General features: G+C 43.0%; 1 protein-coding gene across 1 annotated transcript in view; it reads right to left on the minus strand.

The window, feature by feature from the left end:
• USP53 (ubiquitin specific peptidase 53) overlaps nucleotides 1-23,133 on the minus strand; it is a 73,368-nt gene that overhangs the window by 22,038 nt on the left and 28,197 nt on the right. Inside the window, exons 4-12 of the mRNA XM_030564295.1 lie at nucleotides 20,764-20,898; nucleotides 17,106-17,219; nucleotides 16,941-17,023; nucleotides 12,999-13,104; nucleotides 5,961-6,107; nucleotides 4,298-4,447; nucleotides 3,434-3,599; nucleotides 1,971-2,120; nucleotides 233-379 (exon numbers count right to left, since the gene is read on the minus strand). Coding sequence (XP_030420155.1) covers nucleotides 233-379; nucleotides 1,971-2,120; nucleotides 3,434-3,599; nucleotides 4,298-4,447; nucleotides 5,961-6,107; nucleotides 12,999-13,104; nucleotides 16,941-17,023; nucleotides 17,106-17,219; nucleotides 20,764-20,898 — 1,198 coding nt within the window. The remainder of the gene's footprint in view (nucleotides 1-232; nucleotides 380-1,970; nucleotides 2,121-3,433; nucleotides 3,600-4,297; nucleotides 4,448-5,960; nucleotides 6,108-12,998; nucleotides 13,105-16,940; nucleotides 17,024-17,105; nucleotides 17,220-20,763; nucleotides 20,899-23,133) is intronic.

A 23,133-nucleotide genomic window follows, 5' to 3' on the forward strand; every position in this document is an offset into this window, starting at 1 on the left:
ACATTGTTGTGCATAAGACAGCTATTTATTCCTGCTATGCGGTAACAATTTAAGGGGAAAGGGAGAAAAAAAAAAGTCAAATGGCACATTTTAAAAACATCTGTAAAAGTGGAGACTTTAATCTTGATTTTTCTCCTTTATCTAAAGTAGCAAATTTAGCACATAACATTTTTAATCTAGACAAACTGATATTTCAGCCATTTGTTTCTAAAGTTTAATTTTTAAACTGTACCTCTGTGTCTCCCAGAGTCTCTTCTTGGTCCTCTATCTGCATCTTTTCTTAGGTAGGATGAAAAGTTTCTCATATCAACTGCCTTCTGGGCACACTCTTTGGAGATGTCCTTTAATTTGTCCTTCTGTTCACTGTGCCCTAATTTAACTGCAAAAATATTCATTATTGCATCTTATCTAAATAGCCCTGGCAAAAAGCATGTACAATTACACTTACTATACCTTCACATTCTAGTGAAGGCTACACCATCACCTATCTACCTCAAATTTTAAAAATTCACAACAGTCTGCACATAGCAAAATCCATTAAGGTTAATTAATACAATAATATATAATACTTACCTTAAAAGGATCCTTACAAATGTAAACTTATAAATTTGACAAAATATGTACATTGATTGTGTTTCATGTAAGCAAGGTTTAATTGCAACTGTTGAACATACTACATGTTTTCCCTCTGGATCTAAAACTATTTGACCTGAATGAAAATTAACCTTTAGGGCTCATACTAAAAAAAAGCAGAGGGTTAATATTAATTACTTCATCAAAAGCAAGGCTTTGTTTTTGAGAATATAGTGGAGTTTCAAGTAAAGAATCAAATCTGTTTTATTTAAACTGATGTTCCCAGTCAGTGAGCAGTGTTCATTTTTGGGTCACCATCAGTCCCAAGTGAGTGAATAGCAAGTTGAACATTTTTAAAATTTACAGTGAAAGAAAAAAGTACTTTAGCCATCGAGTCTGGCTCCAAGTGGTAAGAAGAAAATAATTTTAGCTAACATCTAGACCAGGCGTAGGCAACCTATGGCACGGGTGCCGAAGGCGGCACGCGAGCTGATTTTCAGTGGCACTCTCACTACCCGGGTCCTAGCCACCAGTCCAGGGGGGCTCTGCATTTTAATTAAATTTTAAATGAAGCTTCTTAAACATTAAAAGCCTTATTTACTTTACATACAACAATAATTTAGTTATATATTATAGACTTATAGAAAGAGGCCTTCTAAAAATGTTAAAAATGTATTACTGGCATGTGAAACCTTAAATTAGAGTGAATAAATGAAGACTCTGAACACCACTTCTGAAAAGTTGCTGGCCCCTGATTTAGACATTGGGAGACAGGAGGGGGTAATTAACAGAGAAAAGAAATCTCTTAATTAAGCAGAATCAGTTTATCTTGTCTAGGTCCTTCATTCCTTCTCTCTTACTGGTCTTTAAGGTGTAAACCACATTGGCAACCCAATGAGGGGGAGGAGATGGAAGTGAGGGCAAGCTGTGTCCTTCCTGCATCGGCATCACCCAGTTGTGATATCCTGATACGAGAATTTTGTAATTTGTCTTAACCTGAAAATCTAATTTACACATAAAAATGGACTGATGTTTTAACAAACATAGTAGAAGCCCACCATAAAAAGGAAGTGGACTACTGCTACTTATGCTTTCCAAACATAGGACAGGAAAGATCAATTTAAAAGCAAAGAATTACAGTCAATAACTACAGAGTCCAATCCAACATATTACAATAGTGGATTTTTATTGGGGCAGGAGGGCAGTGGAGAACTTAGTCATACAGTGACTAAGTTCAAATTAGTTTTTCACATGTCATGTAATCAGTCTTCATGGTAGGTGGACTGAAAGTTCAGTACCAATGATGGAACTATTTCAGAATAAGCTTTGCAGCTAAAGAAAATATATCCAAATAACATTGCTGTAAAAGAGAGTTAGGAAATTACATATTTAATTACCTGGCACTCTACCACCACTTGCTTGAATATGGCTTCTACTGAATGCTGAACTGTCTGTCTGAAATTTTTTAATGCTCTTCTGACCAGCACATTCTCCAAATCCATTCTCTTTTGTGTGATCTGACTTTGGAACGGATGATTTCTCAAATCCTGTAACATTACACATCATTAATCTTCAGAAATGAAATTCTTGCTCATTTACATCTTCACCACATTTATTTTTAATTTCAAGAATTAGAAAGTATAGTTTTGGATTACTTTAAGTTTTACTTAGTAGTTCACTTAATAGTTTGGGGCATACAAGAAGATTTTTGTAATGTTACATATTATACAATTTGTCAATATAAATATGGTGATGGCCTTCACTTCTGATTTTCTTCCTTGAGACTATCACCATCAGGCAACAGTTCACGAAGTGAATGGGAACAGGCCAAATCCAATTTTCCTTTCATCATCACTTTCAAATTTTATAACACAGACAGGACCACTAGAAAATAGCCAAACACTGCACAGTCAAAGGGCTAGATTCTGACCAGGTAGGGAGACTACACTGCCTTTCCATAATGAATCCCTAAATAATAGGTTTCCTGCAACCTCAAGTCTTCAAGGTTCTGAACCGTCATCACTTGCTCAGTTTTTCCTCAAAACATTTTTTCCTGTTTACACTATTTTTGGGGTATCCAAAAAAACAATACATATATACCATCATCTATCTACTCTCATGCAGACAAAACATGCCATGACTACATATTAAATACTATTAGTAATACTATTTAGTCACAAACAAAACAGACCACCACACAATAGAAAAATCAAAGTTCTCTCTTTCTTGGTTAAGTGAGATCACTTAGGTCAACATAAGGCCATAAAGAACAGTCATACTGGGTCAGAACAACGGTCCATCTAGCCTGTACCCTGTCTTCCGACAGTGGCCAATGCCAGGTGCTTCAGAGGGAATGAACAGAATAGGTAATCATCAAGTGATCCATCCCCTGTCGCCCATTCCCAGCTTCTGGCAAACAGAGGCTAGGGACACCATCCCTGTCCGTCCTAGCTAACAGCCATTGATGGATATATCCTTCATGAACGTACCCAGTTCTCTTTTGAACCCCAGTATAGTCTTTGCCTTCGCAACATCCTCTGGCAAAGAGTCCCACAGGTTGACGGTATCAACTTACAGAAGTAAGATTTACCATATGCTTCCAATGTGTAGTTTTAGTGTTTTAGCCATTTGTGTTTTTACAGTTAAAGAATGTTTCTAGTTAGGAATCCTTTAACTTTTTCTCAATCCACATTCTAACATTTGAAACAAAACATTATTTTTGAAAGTACACACACACCAAATGCTATCAGGACATTTAGATAATTATTGATAAAGGCACTTAAGCTCAGGACAGTTAATCAATTACCTCCAGATATTGGTCATATTCTATAAAAAATAGTGTTAGTCAAAACTTTATTACCCAGGTCATCTCCTGCAGCTGCTTTGTGATGAGACCAGTGAATTATATGCTTTGGGGCATCTTCTGTCGATACAGCTGTACCATCGGGGTTAGTATAAAATAGCAGCAATGGCTGAAAGTGACATCGAATGCACTTGGAGACCACATCTTTCCATTTTGTTCCAACCTAATAAGAAAATGCCCATATTTTTGCAAATATAAAATTAACTAGTACTTAAATCCATTTATAAGCATACCTTAATAAACCAAATTGAATGTCTGATCATGGAGGAGGGATTGATTGCTCAGTGGTTTGAGAATTCAAACCTTGAGTGGGCCACTTAGGAATCTGGGGCAAAATCAGTTCTTGGTCTTGCTAGTGAAGGCAGAGGACTGAACTCAATGACCTTTCAGGGTCCCCTCCAGTTCTATGAGATAAGTATATCTTCATACTTTTATTTTTTTTATCCTAAAAACACAGCACAACTGCAGCTTTACTACTAATTTTAAATTTATAGAAGTTAGAGCAGAAAAGCAAACATTTACATAAAGTTAGCAAACTAAACATCAACACACCACAAATACAGCCATCAACAGATTTTATCATTCATTATTAAACCTATATTTTTAAGTAAAATCACACTAACATCTACTATCCAATTACTGCACATTTAAGAACAGTGAAGCTATGCTTTTTTTTTAAAAAAAATACTTAAAACTGACTTGTCAAACTACTTTTCATGAAAATGAGGAAATCTGTTTGTGTTTTAAGTCTGGTGTCAAAAAAATAAGTTATGTTCTAATGCAGAAAAAATATTTGGGGCACAATGTACCATTAAAAAAATAAAAGGTCATTAAATCTAGCATCAATAATGGAAAGCCTACCTCTTTCACATTCGCATCATCAAACAGCACCCACTTGCAACTCTTGGTATGAAAGGCAAAGGCACAGTAATGTCGACTTGTGTAGCAAATCATCCCCACAAGAAAAAGTTCACTAGTTTTGGCCTGTTCATCTGTAACCCTATAGAACAGCTGTAAAAATGATTATGTATAGATTAAAGAAAAAGCACATTTGAGGTTGTAAAGTTAGATTAAGTCAAGGTTGCATGCATGTCTCAGAGAACTAATCCATTGTGCGATGAAGGACACTTATGTTTGTAGGACTTTTACTTCATTTATTGCAGAAGTTTGAAGGTATACAGTGAATGAGGTGACGACGGCAGGAAAAGAAAGGATGGCCTCATGGTTAAGGAAGTTGACTGTCACCCTGGAGAACTGATACTTTGGAGTCACTGAAACCAAGTTTTTCACAAGTGGCCGCTCACTCTGTGTTTATGTTTTGGGTACTCAATGTCAATTAGACCTGTGTCTTGAACATATAAAACGTTAGAAAAATGCCATGAAGTCTGAAAATCAGGCCCTAGCAGTCTCAAGTTAGCAAGCACTTGACAATTTTGCCATTACTCTCGATGCTTCAGTTCCCCAAATGTAAAATGGAGTTACCACCACTTTACCTCACAGATGTGTAGTGAAGATTTAGTTCACACAAAATATACTCCCTGATCAATTTTTTAATTGTTAATTTTAATTCCAAAGTTAGTTTCCGTGTATACTCGTTCATAAGCAGAATTTTTTTAAGTAAAAAAGGGAAGCACCAGAGAAGGGGGTTGGCTTATGAACAGGTATAGCGAGGGAGAGGAGGGACACAGCCTCTCCCCCCAACAGGGGGAGCAAGGAGAGGCAGCACAGCCAGCAGAGACAGAAGGGAAGAGACAGTGCCAGAGTCTCTCCACACTGCTCTCCCCTCAGCCTCTGAAGCAGCTGCAGCTCCAGGGCTGGCAGCCCGCCGGGGCCATGCCGCCCGACCAGCCGCAGCCCGCCGGGGCCGTGCCGCCCGACCAGCCGCAGTCACTGAAACATGCTGTGGCCGCACTGCCTGGTCTGGCCCACCAAAGGAGGCTGTGTCTGTGCTGCCCAGCCTGCCAGAGCAGCTCCAGCCAGGTCAGATACATCCTCCCCGACCCTCCCCAGATAAGATGGGAAGGAACGGGATGGGGAGAGTGGGGGGGGGTCCCCAGGCTGGGGTGGGGTCATGTGAGGGGTGGTCACAGGGTTACTCCTCCAACTCCCAGCTTCTCCCCCCAAAAAAATTTCCCCACCAGTTGCTGTCCCCGCCTGTCAGGGTAAGTAGCTGGCACGCTGGGACACTGTTTACTTAGATTTACCTCCGCACCTGCGGACACTTGAGGTAAACAAACCATCTCAGCCCACCAGCAGCTTATCTTGATGGCCTGGGAGCCAAAGTTTGCTGACCGCTGGATTATAGGGTCGACTTATGAACAGGTTATAAAAATTCTCCGTTTTTTACTTATCCATCTTGGGGGGTTGGCTTATAAATGAACCGGGCTTATGATCAAGTATATACGTATATATAAAAACTTACTTTAAGAAAAAAAAAAAGATATGAGGAAAGGCATGAGCATGATGCATCAGCTGTTGGGACTGAAATTTAAAACACAAGATAGATTAGTTTTAATTCAGATACCCCAGGAAGATAAAGTTGTGTTGCCAGATTCCGCATGACATCTTCGGTCAGGTCAGAATGTTCCGAATCCCAGACTAAACCAATTGTCACAATCTCAGGGCAGTTCATGAGAACACGACGGATTTTTATTTTTTGACCACAGTTACTCTAGAAGAAAAAAGTGAGACGGAAAAGATTGAACATGCCAACAACTAAGAAAATCAGAAAGTTATTGGATGACCAGAATAAAAATAAAGAAGTTCCACACTTTTCCTAGCCTCAAGTTTTAATTTATGACCTCTAAATAGTGAGTAGCAACCATGAAGCTATGTAATCTCATACTGTTATAATACACTAGACACACATCCTGATTATGTCATCTTCAAAGTCAGCTAAGATTAATTCCCCCAGCCACTTACGGCAAACTTATGAGATGGAGGACACAGACTTTATTATTTTCTTCTCTTTGATCCCTGTTTAGTATTTTTCAGGAATATTTCTCTGTGGCCCTGAAACAAACAATACTAGAACACAAAGGCAGACAATTATAAGAGAGAGACACAGAGTGAGCGAAAGGCAGACACAAGCAAGAAAGAAGAGATTTGAGATGAAAAAAGACGGTTACTCACCTTTGTAACTGTTGTTCTTCGAGATGTGTTGCTCATATCCATTCCAATTAGGTGTGCAAGCACCACGTGCATGTTCGTCGGAGACTTTTTACCCTAGCAACGCTCGGTGGGCCGGCAGGTCGCCCCCTGGAGTGGCGCTGGTATGGCGCCTGATATATACCCCTGCTGGCCCATCCTCTCCTCAGTTCCTTCTTGCCGGCTACTCCGACAGTGGGGAAGGAGGGCGGGTGTGGAATGGATATGAGCAACACATCTCGAAGAACAATAGTTACAAAGGTGAGTAACCGTCTTTTCTTCTTCGAGTGCTTGCTCATATCCATTCCAATTAGGTGATTCCCAAGCCTTACCTAGGTGGTGGGGTCGGAGCGAGATGTTGCGGAACGCAAGACTGCTGAGCCAAAGGCGGCATCGTCTCTAGACTGTTGGACCAATGCATAGTGTGATGCAAATGTATGGATGGAAGACCAGGTGGCCGCACGGCAGATGTCCTGTATGGGAACATGGGCCAGGAACGTGGCAGATGAGGGTTGAACCCGGGTAGAATGGGCAGTGAGATGGCCCGACTGAGTATGAGCCCAGTCATAGCAAGCCCGAATACACGATATAACCCAAGATGCAATATGCTGGGAGGAGATTGCCATGCCCTTCATACATTCCGCCACCGCCACAAATAGCTGAGGTGAGCGTCGGAAGGGCTTGGTCCTCTCGATGTAGAAGGCGAGAGCCCTGCAGACATCCAAGGTATGGAGCTGTTGCTCTCGTTGCGATGAATGCGGCTTTGGACAAAAGACTGGCAGGAAGATGTCCTGACTGACATGAAAGGCGGAGACGACCTTAGGGACGAATGCCGGGTGTGGTCGCAGCTGTACCTTGTCCTTATGGAACACAGCATATGGAGGATCTACAGTCAATGCACGAAGCTCCGAGACTCGTCTAGCTGAGGTGATAGTAACTAGCAAAGCTACTTTCCAGGACAGGTACAGCAGCGAGCATGTGGCCAAAGGCTCGAAAGGGGGCCCCATGAGCCTGGTTAAGATGAGGTTCAGGTCCCAGGTAGGGGTAGGCCGTTTGACCTGTGGGTATAGTCGCTCCAAGCCCTTGAGGAATCTTGAAACTATAGGGTGGGGAAAAACGGAACTGCCAGCTTCGCCAGGATGGAAGGTGGATATAGCCGCAAGATGTACTCGCAGAGAGGAGATCGCCAACCCTGCTGTTTGAGAGACCACACGTAGTCCAGGATAGTGGGGACTAATGCAGAATGCAGAGAATGGCCGTGCTGGTTACACCAGTGGCAGAAGCTCTTCCATTTTGCGAGGAATGTCGAGCGCGTGGAGGGCTTTCTGATACCCAGCAACACCTGCTATACTGCGGTGGAACAGCGCAACTCCGACTGGTTTAACCAGACAGGAGCCATGCAGTCAGATGAAGGGACTGCAGGTCCGGATGGTGCATCCTGCCAAAGTCTTGTGTGATCAGGTCCGGCCAAAGCGGCAGGGGAATTGGGTCTGCCAGGGACAGTGCTGCCTCGGCCAAGCCGGAGCGATCAGGATGAGGCGAGCTCTGTCCCTTCGGAGTTTGAGCAGGACTCGGTGGACAAGAGGGAAGGGTGGAAAGGCGTAACAGAGGCGGCCCGTCCACGGGATCAGGAACACGTCCGACAGGGAGCCCGGGGAGCGACCCTGTAGAGAGCAGAACACCTGGCATTTCCTATTCATTCTGGATGCAAACAGGTCTATGTGGGGAAATCCCCACCTCCGGAAAATCGAATGGAGAACGTCCAGACGGATGGACCATTCATGAGATAGGAAGGATCTGCTCAGGTGATCCAGGAGGGTGTTCCGTACCCCCGGGAGAAAGGAGGCCACTAGATGTATGGAGTCCCACAGGCGTATTGCTTCCTGACACAGAGGGGAGGACCAGGTCCCGCCCTGCTTGTTGATGTAATACATGGCCGTTGTGTTGTCCGTGAATACCGCAACACAACGGCCGTGTAGATGGCGCTGAAACGCTTGGCATGCCAGCCGGACCACTCTCAGCTCTCGCACATTGATGTGGTGCGTCAGTTCCCGTGGTGACCAGAGGCCTTGGGTGTGCAGGAGCCCTAGGTGGGCACCCAAAGGACACGTCCGTTGTTAGGGACACAGAGGGCTGGGGAGGATGAAACTGCAGGCCCGCACACACTCAGGAAGATGTCTTCCACCAGTCGATAGAGCTTAGAACATCCGGCGGAATTGTCAGGATTGTGTCTATGGCATCCCTGCCTGGCCGATAGACTGACGCGAGCCAGGTTTGCAGAGGGAGCATGCGCAGTCTTGCATGCCTTGTGACGAAAGTGCATGCAGCCATGTGCTCCAGGAGAGCAAGGCAAGTACGAGCAGAAGTGGTTGGAAAGCTTTGCAGACTTTCAACAAGGGAGACTATGGCTTGGAATCGGTGCAGGGGTAAACTGGCTATTGCAAGGTTGGAATCCAGCATTGCCTCGATAAATTCTATCCTCTGCGTAGGCACCAGGGTGGACTTGTCCAAGTTGATGATCAAGCCTAGACGCACAAACAGCTCCCTGATGATGGCAACATGGCCGAGCACCTGCGCCTCCGAAGTCCCTCGGATAAGCCAGTCGTCGAGGTAAGGGAAGACGTGTATTCGATGACGGCGCAGGGAAGCAGCGACTACCGCCATACACTTCGTGAAAACGCGAGGGGCCGAGGAAAGACCAAAGGGAAGGACAGTAAACTTGTAGTGACCCTGATTTACCACAAAAACACAGATACCTCCTGTGCGGGGGATAAATTGCAATGTGGAAATATGCGTCCTTCATGTCGAGAGCGGCGTACCAATCTCCGGGATCCAGGGAAGGAATGATGGTTCCTAAGGATACCATGCGGAACTTGAACTTTTTGATGAATTTGTTCAGTCCTCACAGGTCCAGGATGGACCGGAGGCCCCCTTTTGGACTTGGGGATTAAGAAATACCGGGAATAAAACCCCTTGCCCCTTAACTCCTCTGGCACCTCCTCTATAGCTCCGATCAAGAGGAGCTTGCGAACCTCCTGAATGATGAGTTGCTCATGAGAGGGGTCCCTGAAGAGGGACGAGGAGGGGAGTTGGAAGGGGGGGGAGAAATAAACTGAAGACGGTATCCAACCTCCACCGTGCGTAGGACCCAACGATCTGAGGTCAGCTGGGACCATGCTGGGAGGAACGAGGAGAGGCGGTTGTAAAAATGAAGAGGATCCAGGGAGGGAATTGGTACACTGCTCTCAGGCGCACCCTCAAAAGTTTGCTTTGGGTCCCGGCGGTGGTTTGGTGGGACCCGAATTGTTGCCCCCTTGAGGTCCAGACTGACGTCTGCGGGTAGCGCGGCCTCGTCACTGGGCAAGATCCTGTCTTGGCCGAGGCAGGGGGTAAGCGCACTGAGGTTGGGAGCGGAAGGACTGTCTCTGAGTCTTGGGTGTATGCATTCCCAGCGAACGCATGATAACCCGGTTGTCCTTCAGACTCTGTAGTCTGGGGTCTGTCTTTTGTGAGAATAGACCTTGCCCGTCGAATGGCAAGTCTTGGATGGTATATTGTAGCTCAGGCGGTAGGCCAGACACTTGTAACCAAGATATGCGGCACATAGCTATGCCAGAGGCGACTGTTCTGGCTGCCGAATCGGCGGCATCTAAGGAGGCTTGCAGTGAGGTACTCGCGACCCTCTTCCCCTCCTGTAGGAGAGCTATAAACTCCTGACAGGAGTCCTGGGGAACCAACTCGGTAAACTTGCCCACAGCTTCCCAGGTGTTGTAGCTGTATCGGCTTAAGAGGGCCTGTTGGTTCGCCACGTGGAGCTGAAGGCCTCCCACAGAGTAGATTTTCCGGCCCAGCAAATCCATGCGCCTGGCCTCCCTAGATTTTGGTGCGGGAGCTTGCTGGCCGTGGCGCTCCCGTTCGTTGACTGACTGTACCACCAACGAGCAGGGGACGGGGTGCACGTAGAGGTACTCATACCCCTTAGACAGCACCATGTATTTTCGTTCCACTCCCCTGGCTGTGGGTGGGATGGAAGCCAGGGACTGCCAGATGGTGTCTGCTTTGGCTTGGATCGATTTGATGAAGGGGAGGGCCACCCTAGTCGGTGTTCCGTGGATAATATGCTAACCGTCGGGTCCTCCACCTCAGGAACTTCCTCCACAGGAAGATTTATATTCTGAGCAATAAGCCGCAGAAGGTCCTGATGCGCTCGGAGATCAATTGGCGGGGGCCCCCGATGATGATGTGCCCGCTACCGCCTCATCCAGGGAAGAGGAGGATGATAATCCAGGGATGAGTGGGTCTTGGACTGAAGCCTCATCCTAGGGGACCTCTGTTTCCGGAACGTCATGCTGCGCAAGGGGATGCGCAGAGTCTTCCTCCGTACCAGCGGGGGGAGGCCGGCTGACTGTGGCCTCTGGTGCACAGTGCTCCAAGTGGCTGGAGCGTGCTGGGCCCATTGGCTCGCCCTGGGCTTGGTGATAGGCCCAAGGCGTCCAAAAGGACCACTGAGGTGGTCCATGGTCCGGGTGGGCCTGCGCATCTGAACCCCCGTAGGAGGCGCTGTCCGCGTGTGAGGAGGCGGACAGGTGACGCGATGGCCACGGAGGAGCTGATGTTGATTGGGCCAGGTCTCTGCCCCCATAGCGCTCATCTCTACGCAGTACCGATGAGCGGTACCGGGAACCGTAGCGGTATCTGGAGCAGGACCGGGACCTGCTACCAGCGCGGTGCCGGGAGGTCAACCGGTGCTTTATATCATCATGCTGGGATCGGCTGTGGTAAGTACGTCGGTGCCGCGATCTGGACCAGTGCCGAGAGTACCACGATGGCGACCGGGATCTCGAGCGGTGCCACGAGTACGACCGGTTCCGTGGAGAATGGTACCAGGACTGCAAGCAGCGCCGGGATCTTGAGCGATGTCGAGGCCGAGAGTGATCTCGGGATCTGGAGCGGGACCAACGGTGTTCCGTGGTGCCCGGTGAACATGGTCGCACCATGGTGGGCTTGCCCAGCAACTGAATAACCCGCATCGGCGGTGCCAGGGGTTGGAGCAATTCGGGCTCTGTCAGAGCAATTAGGTCGCGTGCCGTGGAGAAGGTCTCCGGCGTCGAGGGCGCGACGAGTTCAACCACAGCGCGTGCTGGGGAGCTGGTAAGCACCACACACAACGGCTCCTGTGAAGCTGGAATCGACGGTGCAGAGACAAGCGGTGCCGCCGCAGATGACGGTGCCGGGCGATCTGTCTTGAAGATACGCTCCGACTGCAGCGTAGCTGTAGTTGCCGCAGGAGCCTTGTGCTTCTTGCTCCTTGGGGAGAGGGAACGGTGCCAGCTGGAGTGTTGGGCCGGTGAAGAGTGGGGAAGAGGAGCCTTTATCAATGCCGGGCGGTTCGGTGCGGAAGAGGCACTTGGTCCCGGTGCCGGAGTCGGTGCCAAGGATGGAGGAGTCAAAGCTGTCTCCATCAAAAGCTGTTTTAGGCGAATGTCCTGTTCTCTCTTTGTCCGGGGCTTGAACGCTTTGCAGATCCGGCACTTGTCCGCAAGGTGGGATTCGCCTAGGCACTTCAGACAGGAGTCGTGCGGATCTCCTGTGGGCATCGGCCGATGACAGGCCACACAAGGCTTGAAACCCGGTGAACCGGGCATGGGCCCCGGTACCGGGGGAGGAGAAGGGGCGAGCCCCAGATCCTCTTTAACTATATACACAACTATAAAAACTAACTTTAAATACTAACTAGAACTACAGTAAAAGAACTATATACACAATACTAAACAAGAGAGTGAATCGCTAGGGAGGTGGAGAACCGCTAAGCCATGCTCCACTGTTCCAACGACCGACAAGGGTGGTAAGAAGGAACTGAGGAGCGGATGGGCCGGCAGGGGTATATATCAGGCGCCATACCGGCACCACTCCAGGGGGCGACCTGCTGGCCCACCGAGTGTTGCTAGGGTAAAAAGTCTCCAACGAACGTGCACACGGCGCGCGCACACCTAATTGGAATGGATATGAGCAAGCACTCGAAGAAGAACAGTCTGTTTTATCAAGCCATAACATTACCAAAAATCAGACTAAAGGAAACTGCATTTAGTCAGCATTTATCATTCATCATTTATCATTCATCAAATCCAACCAAGTAAGTGGTTTCTTAGTAAGTGAAGAGTTTCAACTAACAAAACATGGACTTAAGTACCTCATTTTCACAATGGCCATTTGCGTGCGCAAACCCTCTCACACAGATGATAGCTGCATGTGTAGGTAAGTACTGACAAACTGTCACTCAGGGGGTAGATGCAAGTGGTTGCATGTTCAAAGTTGAGCTGCACTCAAATACAGTCCAAAATATTATCAAATCTGAATCCTAGGAAATTATTTCCTATATCTAAACCACAGAAATGAAATTATTCTGTCTACTTACAGGGCACTTCCTGAAGTCATCAGTAGTATTTGCTGCCTGTAGCAATTCTGCAAACATTTCTGGCTTGAGACGCTCATGCCTTTCCATCATTCTGTCAACTTCATTGCTGTAAACATGAAATAGAAACACATTTCACCAGAAATCATCCGCTTTAATAGTAAACAGATTTAAGCTCTCTCAGTAATGCCTCAACATTTAGTGTTGCAAAGTATACCTAAGAATTAATGCAAGATTGCCTTGCTTTCTTAATGATATTTGCTAATATTTTTTCTTTACTGAATTTATTTCTCCTGAAATTGTAGATTATCAGCCCTGAAGCCCTCTATCCAGATCAGGAGGATTATAATGTGGACTGCAGACAAGCAAGTTTCCCTGCAATTGCACTGCAATGTGTCTCAAACCTGACCTGATTATGTTTCAAGTGAGAGGATAGTCCATAGCAACTATACTAAGATCAACTAATTTTATGGCAGAGTCGGCTGAACAGCAGAATTTTTGTATGGAATAAGTTAATTTCAGTAAGAGGTTAAAGTTATCAGCCTGAAAAAAAGTTTACAATTGGTGGAAGCAAAAGATGACTTAGAAGTTAACTCTAAGGTATAGTAATTGTTTTCAACCATAAGAACAGCCCCACTGGATCAGACCAAATGTCTTCCGACAGTGGCCATTGCCAGATGCTTCAGAGGGAATGAACAGAACAGGTAATCACCAAGTGATCCATCCCCTATCACCCGTTCCCAGCTTCTGGCAAACAGAGGCTAGAGACACCATCTCTGCCTATCCTGGCTAATAACCTATCCTCCATAAATTTATCTAGTTCTTTTTTGAACCCTGTTATAGTCTTGGCCTTCACAACATCCTCTGGCAAGGAGTTCCACAGGTTGACTGTGTTGTGTGAAAAAATACTTCCTTTTATTTGTTTTAAATCTGCCGCCTATTAATTTCATTTGGTGACCACTAGTTCTTGTGTTAAGAGAAGGAGTAAATAGCACTTCCTTATTTACTTTCTTCACACCAGTCATGATTATGGACCTCTAACATTTCCCCCTTAGTCATCTTTTTTTCCAAACTGAGAAGTCCCAATCTTATTAATCTCGCCTCATATGGCAGCTGTTCCACATCCCTAATCATTTTCATTGCCCTTTTCTGAACCTTTTCCAATTCCAATATATCTTTTTTGAGATGGGGTGACCACATCTGCATGCAATATTCAAGATGTAGGCGTACCATGAATTTATAAAAAGAGGCAATATGATATTTTCTATCCCTTTCTTAATGATTCCCAATGTTCTGCATTAGCTTTTTCGATTGCAGTTGCACTTTAAGTGGATGTTTTCAGAGAACTATCCATAATGACTCCAAGATCTCTTTGTTGAGTGGTAACAGCTAATTTAGACCCCATCATTTTATACATATAGTTGGGATTATGTTTTCCAATGTGCATTACTTTGCATTAAACAACATTGAATTTCATCTTCCATTTTATTGCCCAAGCACCCAATTTTGAGAGATCCTTTTGTAGCTCTTCAGAGTTTGCCTGGGCCGTCACTATCTTGATGTTTTGTTTCATCTGCATATTTTGCCACCTGTTTACCCCTTTTTCCAAATCATTTATGAATATGTTGAATAGGACCAGGCCCAATGGAGACCCCTGGGGACAGCACTATTTACCTCTCTCCATTCTGAAAACTGACCATGTATTCCTGCCTGTTTCCTATCTTTTAACTGGTTACCAATCCATGAGAGGACCTTCCCTCTTATCCCATGACCGCTTACTTTGTTTAAGAGCCTTTAGTGAGGGACCTTGTTAAAGGCTTTCTGAAAATCTAAATACACTTTTATCCACTGGATCCCCCTTGTCCACATGCTTGTTGACCCCCTCAAAGAATTCTAGTAGATTGGTGAGGCACGATTTCCCTTTACAAAAACCACGTTGACACTTCCCCAACAAATTACGTTCATCTATGTGTCTGACAGTTTTGTTCTTTACTACAGTTTCAAACCAGTTTGCCTGGTACTGAAGTCAGGCATACCAGCCTGTAATTGCCGGGGTCACCTCTGGAGCCCTTTATAAAAATTGGTGTCACATTAGCTATCCTCCAGTCATTTGGTACAGAAGCTGATTTAAATGATAGGTTACAAACTACAGATAGTAGTCCTGCAATTTCACATCTGAGTTCCTTCAAATTTCTTGAGTGACTACCATCTGGTCCTTGTGACTTATTACTGCTTAATTTTATCTACTTGTTCCAAAACCTTGTCTAATGACACCTCATCTGGGACAGTTCCTTAGATGTGTCACCTAAAAAGAATGGCTCAGGTTTAGGAATCTCTCTCATCCTCAACTGTGAAGACCGATGCAAAGAACTTATTTAGTTTCTCTGTAATGCCCTTATGGTCGGTGAGTGTTCTTTTAGCATCTTGATCGTCCAGTGGCCCCACTGGTTGGTTAACAGGCTTCCTGCTTCTGATGTACTTAAACGTGGGGTTTTTTTGCTATTACTTGGAGTCTTTGGCTACCTGTTATTCAAATTCTTTTTTGGCCTTCCTAGTTATATTTTTACTCTTCATTTGCCAGAGTTTATGCTCCTTTCTATTTTCCTCAATAGGATTTATCTTCCACTTTTTGAAGGATGACTTCAAAAACAATGAAAGGAAAATAATGCCTACCAGGCAGGGAGTTTGCCCATCAGTTTTCATCTCAATTCCATACAAGAGTTCCCAATACATCAAGAGAACATTTTTAAAAAATATTTTGCGCCTTTCTCTATGATGTTTTTTGGATATAGAAAGAAGACTCGAAGAGTTTATTTTCAGTGTTTGTGGAGGAATTTCTTATATTATAAAAACCTCAAGAAGGCCCTCTCTATTTAAAAATCAAACAGCTCCACTTTCAAGTAACACAAAGTTCACAAAAAACATAGACATGCTGAAGATACTCCTGGAAAATGAAAGGAGACCAGAGATGACGACATTGTTGCTATTTCTAAAAGTAAAAAGACAAAAAAACCTCTCATACCTCAAGGAAAAGCAACAACAAAAATCAAGAATACTTTGCATGTCACCTTTAACTATCTTAGGAACATTCAAGAGTTTTTCTAATAAGAGAAAACTTAAGACAAGCATTTGAATTGGCATGGAGACCATAAAAATCATAACTTCACTTAAGATTCCACCATCTTTCTTATCACCTGGGCTTATAACCTTGTCATTTTTCTCTGTTTTCATTCACACCACTAAATCCTGTTATTTTCCCATCTATAACTTCTCAAAAATCCGTCATTTCCTCTTTATTATCACGACTAAAACCTTGTCTGGTCACTGCTTCTCTCACTCTTCAACTACTGAAATATACTTCTCTCATGCCACCTTCCTGCCTTTACCCCAGAGTACATCCAAATTACTGCCAGTAGTAGACCACCTGGTCTGCCGTTCCAAGAAATATACAGAAGTGTTTATACAAATATAAATAGGAAATTTGAAAAAGATACAGTAGTTGGCATAAGGGGAGAGGTATTTGCATTACTCCTTTTATTTTAGTGACCATAATTTTCAATCCTTCTCAGAAGGCTAGCTCCAGTAAGTGCTTGATCCTCCTGCAGTCGTCAATGACAGCAGTGAAATAAGCACTGCATGAAGTATTTTTTTAATACATCAAATTAAAGAGCAGTCAATTTAGAGCATTCCCTTGTTCAATGACAGGTTAAACAAAAGGAAAGGTTAGTTTTGCACCATACTTTTGATTTTCAATACCTCAATCAAGTCCTCTCCACCCTCTTGTTTACTATCTAAATTTTATTTTTTGGATCATTTATCATATGTCAATTTCAGCAAAGAAAAAATGTACAAAATGTGAACAGTTATAGGGCTAATATGCATCAGATTTTGCATTTTGGGAGAAGGGAGGAGTTGGACAGGGGAATGAGGAGAAAAGGAACTTACCACAGGGCCGTTGTAGAAATGTAGCGCACAAATTCTGTAAAAGGCAAGGGATCGGATGACGCCCCACAACTACGGCATACACACTGCAAGTAAACAAGATGTTTTCATTTTTACAAATTCATAAATTTGGAAATAGAACAGATAAAGTTGTAACAAAGATCTTACCTGTTCATATAGTGTCATAGCAAACTTCTGATGAGTGATGCAGGATTTAGAAGTGCACATGTCTGTTTCACAGCTTGGCACAATGTGGAAATGAATTCTCTCAAGTATATTTTCCTAAAGGAAATGATATTGTAAATAGATGGATTTTAAATATTACCAGTAGTGTTATTCTGGCCACTGCTCCTGTTAGCTCCAGAAAATTTACCTCCTAACTGTTGGCAGGCAATTTGCATTGATCACTATCCTGGTTCATGACAGTCTATACCTAGTCAAAGTTTCTAGCATTAAGAAAACAGAACTTCAAAATAGAATGAATGTTACCTGAGTGGCCTTACAGACATGTGGTCTCCTTTGCAGAAAGTCAATTTATAGGCTGGGACCAAAGCTCTTTCTGCAAGAAGTACTTTAAGGGTATGCCTACACTGCAACATAAGCCCAGGCTCAGACTCAGGCTTGAGTCCAAACCTCCAAATTGCTCCGATTCAGAACAAGAGTCCTAGGGCCCTGCACAGGTGGTGGGTCTGAGCCAGAGTCAAGCCAGGATCCAACCTCTATTGCTCTGCATAGATGAAGCCCCCTTGACTTGGGTCCCAGAAGTTCACCAAAAGTATCCCACAATCATAGAAACTTAGGGCTGGAAGAAATCATCAAGTCAGCTGTGACAAGGACCAAATAAACCTAGACCACCTTGATTGGTGTTTGTCCAACTTGTTTTTAAAAGCTTTGAACAATGGGGACTTAATGTCCATCCCTGGAAGCCTATTCCAGATCTTAACTACCCTTACAGTTAGAAAAATCTTTTCCTAATAGCTAATCTAAATCTCCCTTGCTGCAGATTAAGCCCATGACTTCTTGTCCTACCTTCAGTGAACATAGAGAACAACTGATCACCATCCTCTTTATAATTCCTTGGGCCAACTGCCTTTGCCTTCTCTATCCCAAAAATCTCCAGCTGACTCTAGGGAAATGAAAGAAACTACCCCCCTCCCCCCGCCAAACTAGTGTAGTACACCAGTTTGGTGAGTCTGCCTTTAAACTATTGTCTCTTGGATGTGTACCAGTGCTGCTGGAAGAATCCACACCTGCCACCCAAGATAAGAAAGGGGAGATTTAACACTTATCTAGCTTGGCACACTCTACTGGCTTACTTTTGTTACTGGGAGCCTTTGTTTGGATCTTTGGCAGAGAAACTTATAAAAGGATCTCTTGGGAAGTCAACAGGGATCAGCAAGATCCTGGTAAGGGAGGGAGAAAGAAGCAGATTTCTTCAGTTCTGGCAGGCCAGTTCTCAGCATGAACATGCCACAGAGTGCCTTTCTGTCTTCAAAACCAGAGTTCTTCTGCCAGCAATATTACTTTGAGCAAGGAGGAAGCCAGAGCACTAGACTTTCCAACTCTTCCACAGAGTTTCCAGGTCTTCAACCTCAACCCCAACCCCCTTTCTTTGCTCTTAGATCAGAGAAGGGACTTCTCTTCAAGATAACATTCACCGTTTTCCATCCACTGTCTCAGAATCCTTCCATCAGAGTAAAGATGGGAATACCTGCCAGGCAGAATCAGTACAAAGCCTGTTGGTAGCCCTTCCTTCAGGATAATGACCACGCATAACAGTGCTTGGGGAATAAGGTGGGGTGAGGAGGAAACAGGAAGGAGGTTTAGGGTCTAATCTATTTAAACGATACCCTGTGATGCAGACACTTCAAGCAGAGGAAAATACAGAGCTCTCCCCTCCATCCTGTAAACAGAGTAAAGAGGGGAAAAATATGATGCGAGGCCACTCTGGCCCCACTACATACTTCTCCAGGTCTCTGCCTCAGTCCTAGCACCTCCCGTGCTGGCCGAGGCCACACATTTGGGGGAACAGAGTTATGTTTCTTGGGGTTTCCCTGGCTTCTCATGGCAGGGTGAAGGTCCCACACAGCAGGTAATAAACACTGAAAAAAATGTTGTTGCTTCATAGTGATGCTCTCTTCCAATAAGGAGCTCACTAATCAGCTGCAAAGTATCTTGAAACTGAGGATACACCACAAACTGCAGCAAGACGGGTCAGTGCTATGTAGGTACAAGTTGTCTAACAGCTAGGGGGTGGAGCTAATCAAGCTAGAACCAAGAGGAACAGTGGCCTAGTTGCAGACGGAGTGTTCCTTGCAGAAAATTAATCCCATGAATCAAAATGAAATACTATTAAGCTCAATACCAATCTTGTTAATCGATACAAACAGCATCTCAGCAACCAATTACTGTAATTAGTTACTAGATCACTTTAATGCAATCAGGTATCAAATCAGCACATTGCTTAGAAAAGCTCTCTTGTATGTAATCTTTTTCATTGTTTTTCAGAGCATGAGAAACAGGGCCAAGTCCTTCGAATTCAACGGAGATGTGCCAATTTACACCACTAAAGAACTTGTCTCATATTTCAAAATGTCTTGTATCAGTAGTTTCATTATGAAATATGAAGGAGAGTAGTAATAACTTAAACAAAGTAATCAATAATTTATTAAAGCCTCTCTAAAAATCTTAACCATATTGGAACAGATAGAATGTTTACTTAACAGTAATGTAGTGCTACATGGATACAAGGCGATTCATTTTCACTAAGGAGCTTATAATCTAGATCAATTTACAAAAAACAAAAAGGAGAGAAAGTGTCAGCCATTCCCAAATTTGTGTGGGGAAAACATGAGTTGACATACAATGAAGATACAAGTCATTCACTGAGTCACAAGCCATTAAAAACAATTTGAGGCTATTGGTACAATAGTGTGCCCCTCTGGAATGACAGGAGCTGTATGAAAACTTAAGACTATCTCTACATTAAAAATGTTCAGGGATCTCCCACCAACACTATGAGGAGCCTTAGATGACACCATGGTAAAAAAGTCTATCTTTGTCTATATTAGCATTCCCACCATTGGTTCTAGTACCACTCTGGTGCTAAACAAACAATAGAAGGATTTCAGATAAATGCTCATGTAGACCAATCTTAAGACAGATATATACCGTCATACTTTAAATCTATGATCAGCAGGCACCATTTCATGTTATGTAATATTTTAAGTAATCATCTTTTGTGGACAACCCTCACATATTAAATGAGCCAAACACCAGGCAACTGAGTAGTTTACATGGCCAGTGAAATATTTCTTAGATGTGTGAACTATGTTTTACTACATGAAATACAAACAGAAATGACTACCTCACATTTAGTAAATGTGATGAAAATGTTAGTTTCTTTCACTGTGTTAACCACATCTTATTCATCAAGAGGATACTTTATTTTGTTACATTAAAATGGCAACTCGGATAATCTGAAGAGCACAGTTCAAGTTTCAACTGCTGACTGGGTTCAATGCTCTCTCTGCATTCAGCAGGTTACTTTGGAAATTTTTGTATAAGATGGTACTTTCAACTGGAGCAGAGAAAAATCACTAGTGAAAGCATAATATCCACTTGGTAAAAAAATAATCAAACACTGTGCTGTCTTATTTATTTATTAAGGCCCTTGTACAATAAATCCTTCAGGACCTATTCCACCATTCTGCAAGAGTAAGCTGCCAGAGTTTAATGCAAGGAGCCAATTTGGCAATGTACCAAAAATAAACAACAAACAAGAAAAACTCTTAAGAAATAAATTACCACCACTGTAAATACTCACAAAGCATTCTGCTGCATCATCCATTAAGCCAAGCTGAAAACGATGTTCATCTTTAAAGCTTTCAGCCAAGGCATGCCTCATATTATCTGATGGGAGTGCCTTTTCTCGACTGTGTTGAAACTGTGCAAATATTGTCTAGAAATGAAATGATTGATAACTTCACTGACATTTCTTTTTCATAGTATATCAGAACAGGACAACAATTCATAAATAGACGTTACTGCTGAAAGGAAATTATGCCACTGCATTTAATACAAAATTCTGTTTATTTACTTGGGGCAAGTAAAAAATCTCTAGCTTTTTTTCAAAACTATCCAATATTAAATGGATATAAAAACATACTATGGGGTAACTGTACATTTTGAAATTGATAGATCGTTTCCTTCCAAATCAATCCCATTTCTGTGTTCTTGCTGAGACGTGATCTATTACACAGTTTACTCTGACCGAGCTGAGCCATATCACTACAGAGCAGGCAAGCAGATTTTACGCTTGCCCTATCATGAAAATGTATAGAACTATGATTAATACTTATTCACAGCTTTTACATTGTTCATAATTTGTAAGATTACTTTATATCTTGGTCACTAAAATAGTTACCAAGCCATGCATAATCTATCAGTTTAGCTTTACGGCTGGTGTGCATTCCACATGGATGAAATGTTACGAGTACCTTGAGCATTATTTAATGAATGACTGATTTTGTAAAAATAATGTAAACAGGTAGATTTATACCTCTCTCTAAAATGGTAAAGATAAATATGCAAAACACTTGTTTGGAAATTACACACTTCCCCCATTAAAGATGGCTATGATCAGCACCCAATTCGTTTTGTTTTTAAAACAGAAGTTTGCATAGGGATATTGAAAAATACTATAATTAAGTCGGTTAACTGCAGAACCAGTGAAAGTTATAAGAAGTTGGGTCAGTTGACACTAGAGCTAAGTATACTGTGTGTGTTCTTGAAACAACTATGGGACAGACTTATTGCAGGTTACATAAAGACTAAACCACTTTATCCCAGCAGAGATATTTGTATTCACTGGTCTAGTTATTCAAAGCTAAAAAAGTCAATTGAGGGGACATGAAGTTAAGCAGCTGATATAATTTTGGGGACATTAAATAAGAGGCAAAAACTACAGTGGTAGGTGAAGTCCATTCCCAAGAATTAGTTTTAGTCTTGTAAGGAAAGCCACATCAAGTCTAAACATAGTGATATTCTCCACTTCTTTGGAGTCCCCAGTGACAATGAGTGCTCTGTCCAACAGATCTTCAGATACAGCAGTTAAGCTAGTCTCGGATGTTCATGAAAAATACTGAACTGTATTCCAGTTAATATCAAAATGGCAATACAATATCCAACTTCTCCCTTGCCCCCAAAACATCAATTACTATGTTATTACTTTGATAAAAATTACAAGCAAGGCCTCCAAAAATGGAGGTTAAAATTTATAGAATCTAACATTCAATTCACTTTGATTTGTAAATATTTATCATGTGCCACCTCTCTACTCTGCCTGCTGGTTCAGTTTTTGGTATCCATCAGAGTATTAAATGTAAGAATCGTGAGGTCCTGTATGAGAACAGGATTTTTAATCATTTAAATGCCTTGCCACCTCAAGAAACACAAGCAGTAGGCAGGGTTATATAGATATTCACAATCATGAACCAAAACAAAGATTTTTAGGTCTACTTTCAAACCTACAAGCCTTTACAGAAGAACAGTTGTATAAATTCTGAGTGAAAAAAATTCTGAACAGAATTCAGAAAAACTTTGGGAATTTCTCCCAAAACCCCCACATAGGACAAAGTGTGCTCTTCCTATTCCTTTATTTTTACCCCTCCCATTTTGTTTTATTTTAAATCACCCTCCATAACTCTAAACCCAGATTTGTTGTTTGAACTCCCAGTTCATTCACTTGCACCATTATAGTCCAGTTGTGCTGCACAGTATATAGTACTACTTGTTATACGTCACTTTGAAACACATACAGCCCAAAGGAAATGCAGCTGACAAACCAAGCTGTTCTGTGTCCTGTACACACATCTCGGACCACAAATTCAGTCAGTACAACAGATAGGCCTGTCCCAAAAAGCAGGGTTGTACTTACACCAAAAGAACTTATAAAACAGAATTACCGTTTGATAAGACACGGTCAACACACTTAAAACATAAAATTCCCAAACTGCAAACTGAAAGTTAATAATTAGCATAATACAAACTGTTTAAGTCATCTATATAAAAGGGACAAAAGTTGGAATTCACATTTTGTTCAAATATAAACGTATGTGCCTCTGCTACATAGATGTGAACAAGATTTTGAAATATTGTTTGCAATTTCCATACACCTAGAGATCAACTCCTCATT

The sequence above is a fragment of the Gopherus evgoodei genome, chromosome 5 (assembly GCF_007399415.2).
Source record: "Gopherus evgoodei ecotype Sinaloan lineage chromosome 5, rGopEvg1_v1.p, whole genome shotgun sequence".
Classification (NCBI taxonomy): domain Eukaryota; kingdom Metazoa; phylum Chordata; order Testudines; family Testudinidae; genus Gopherus; species Gopherus evgoodei.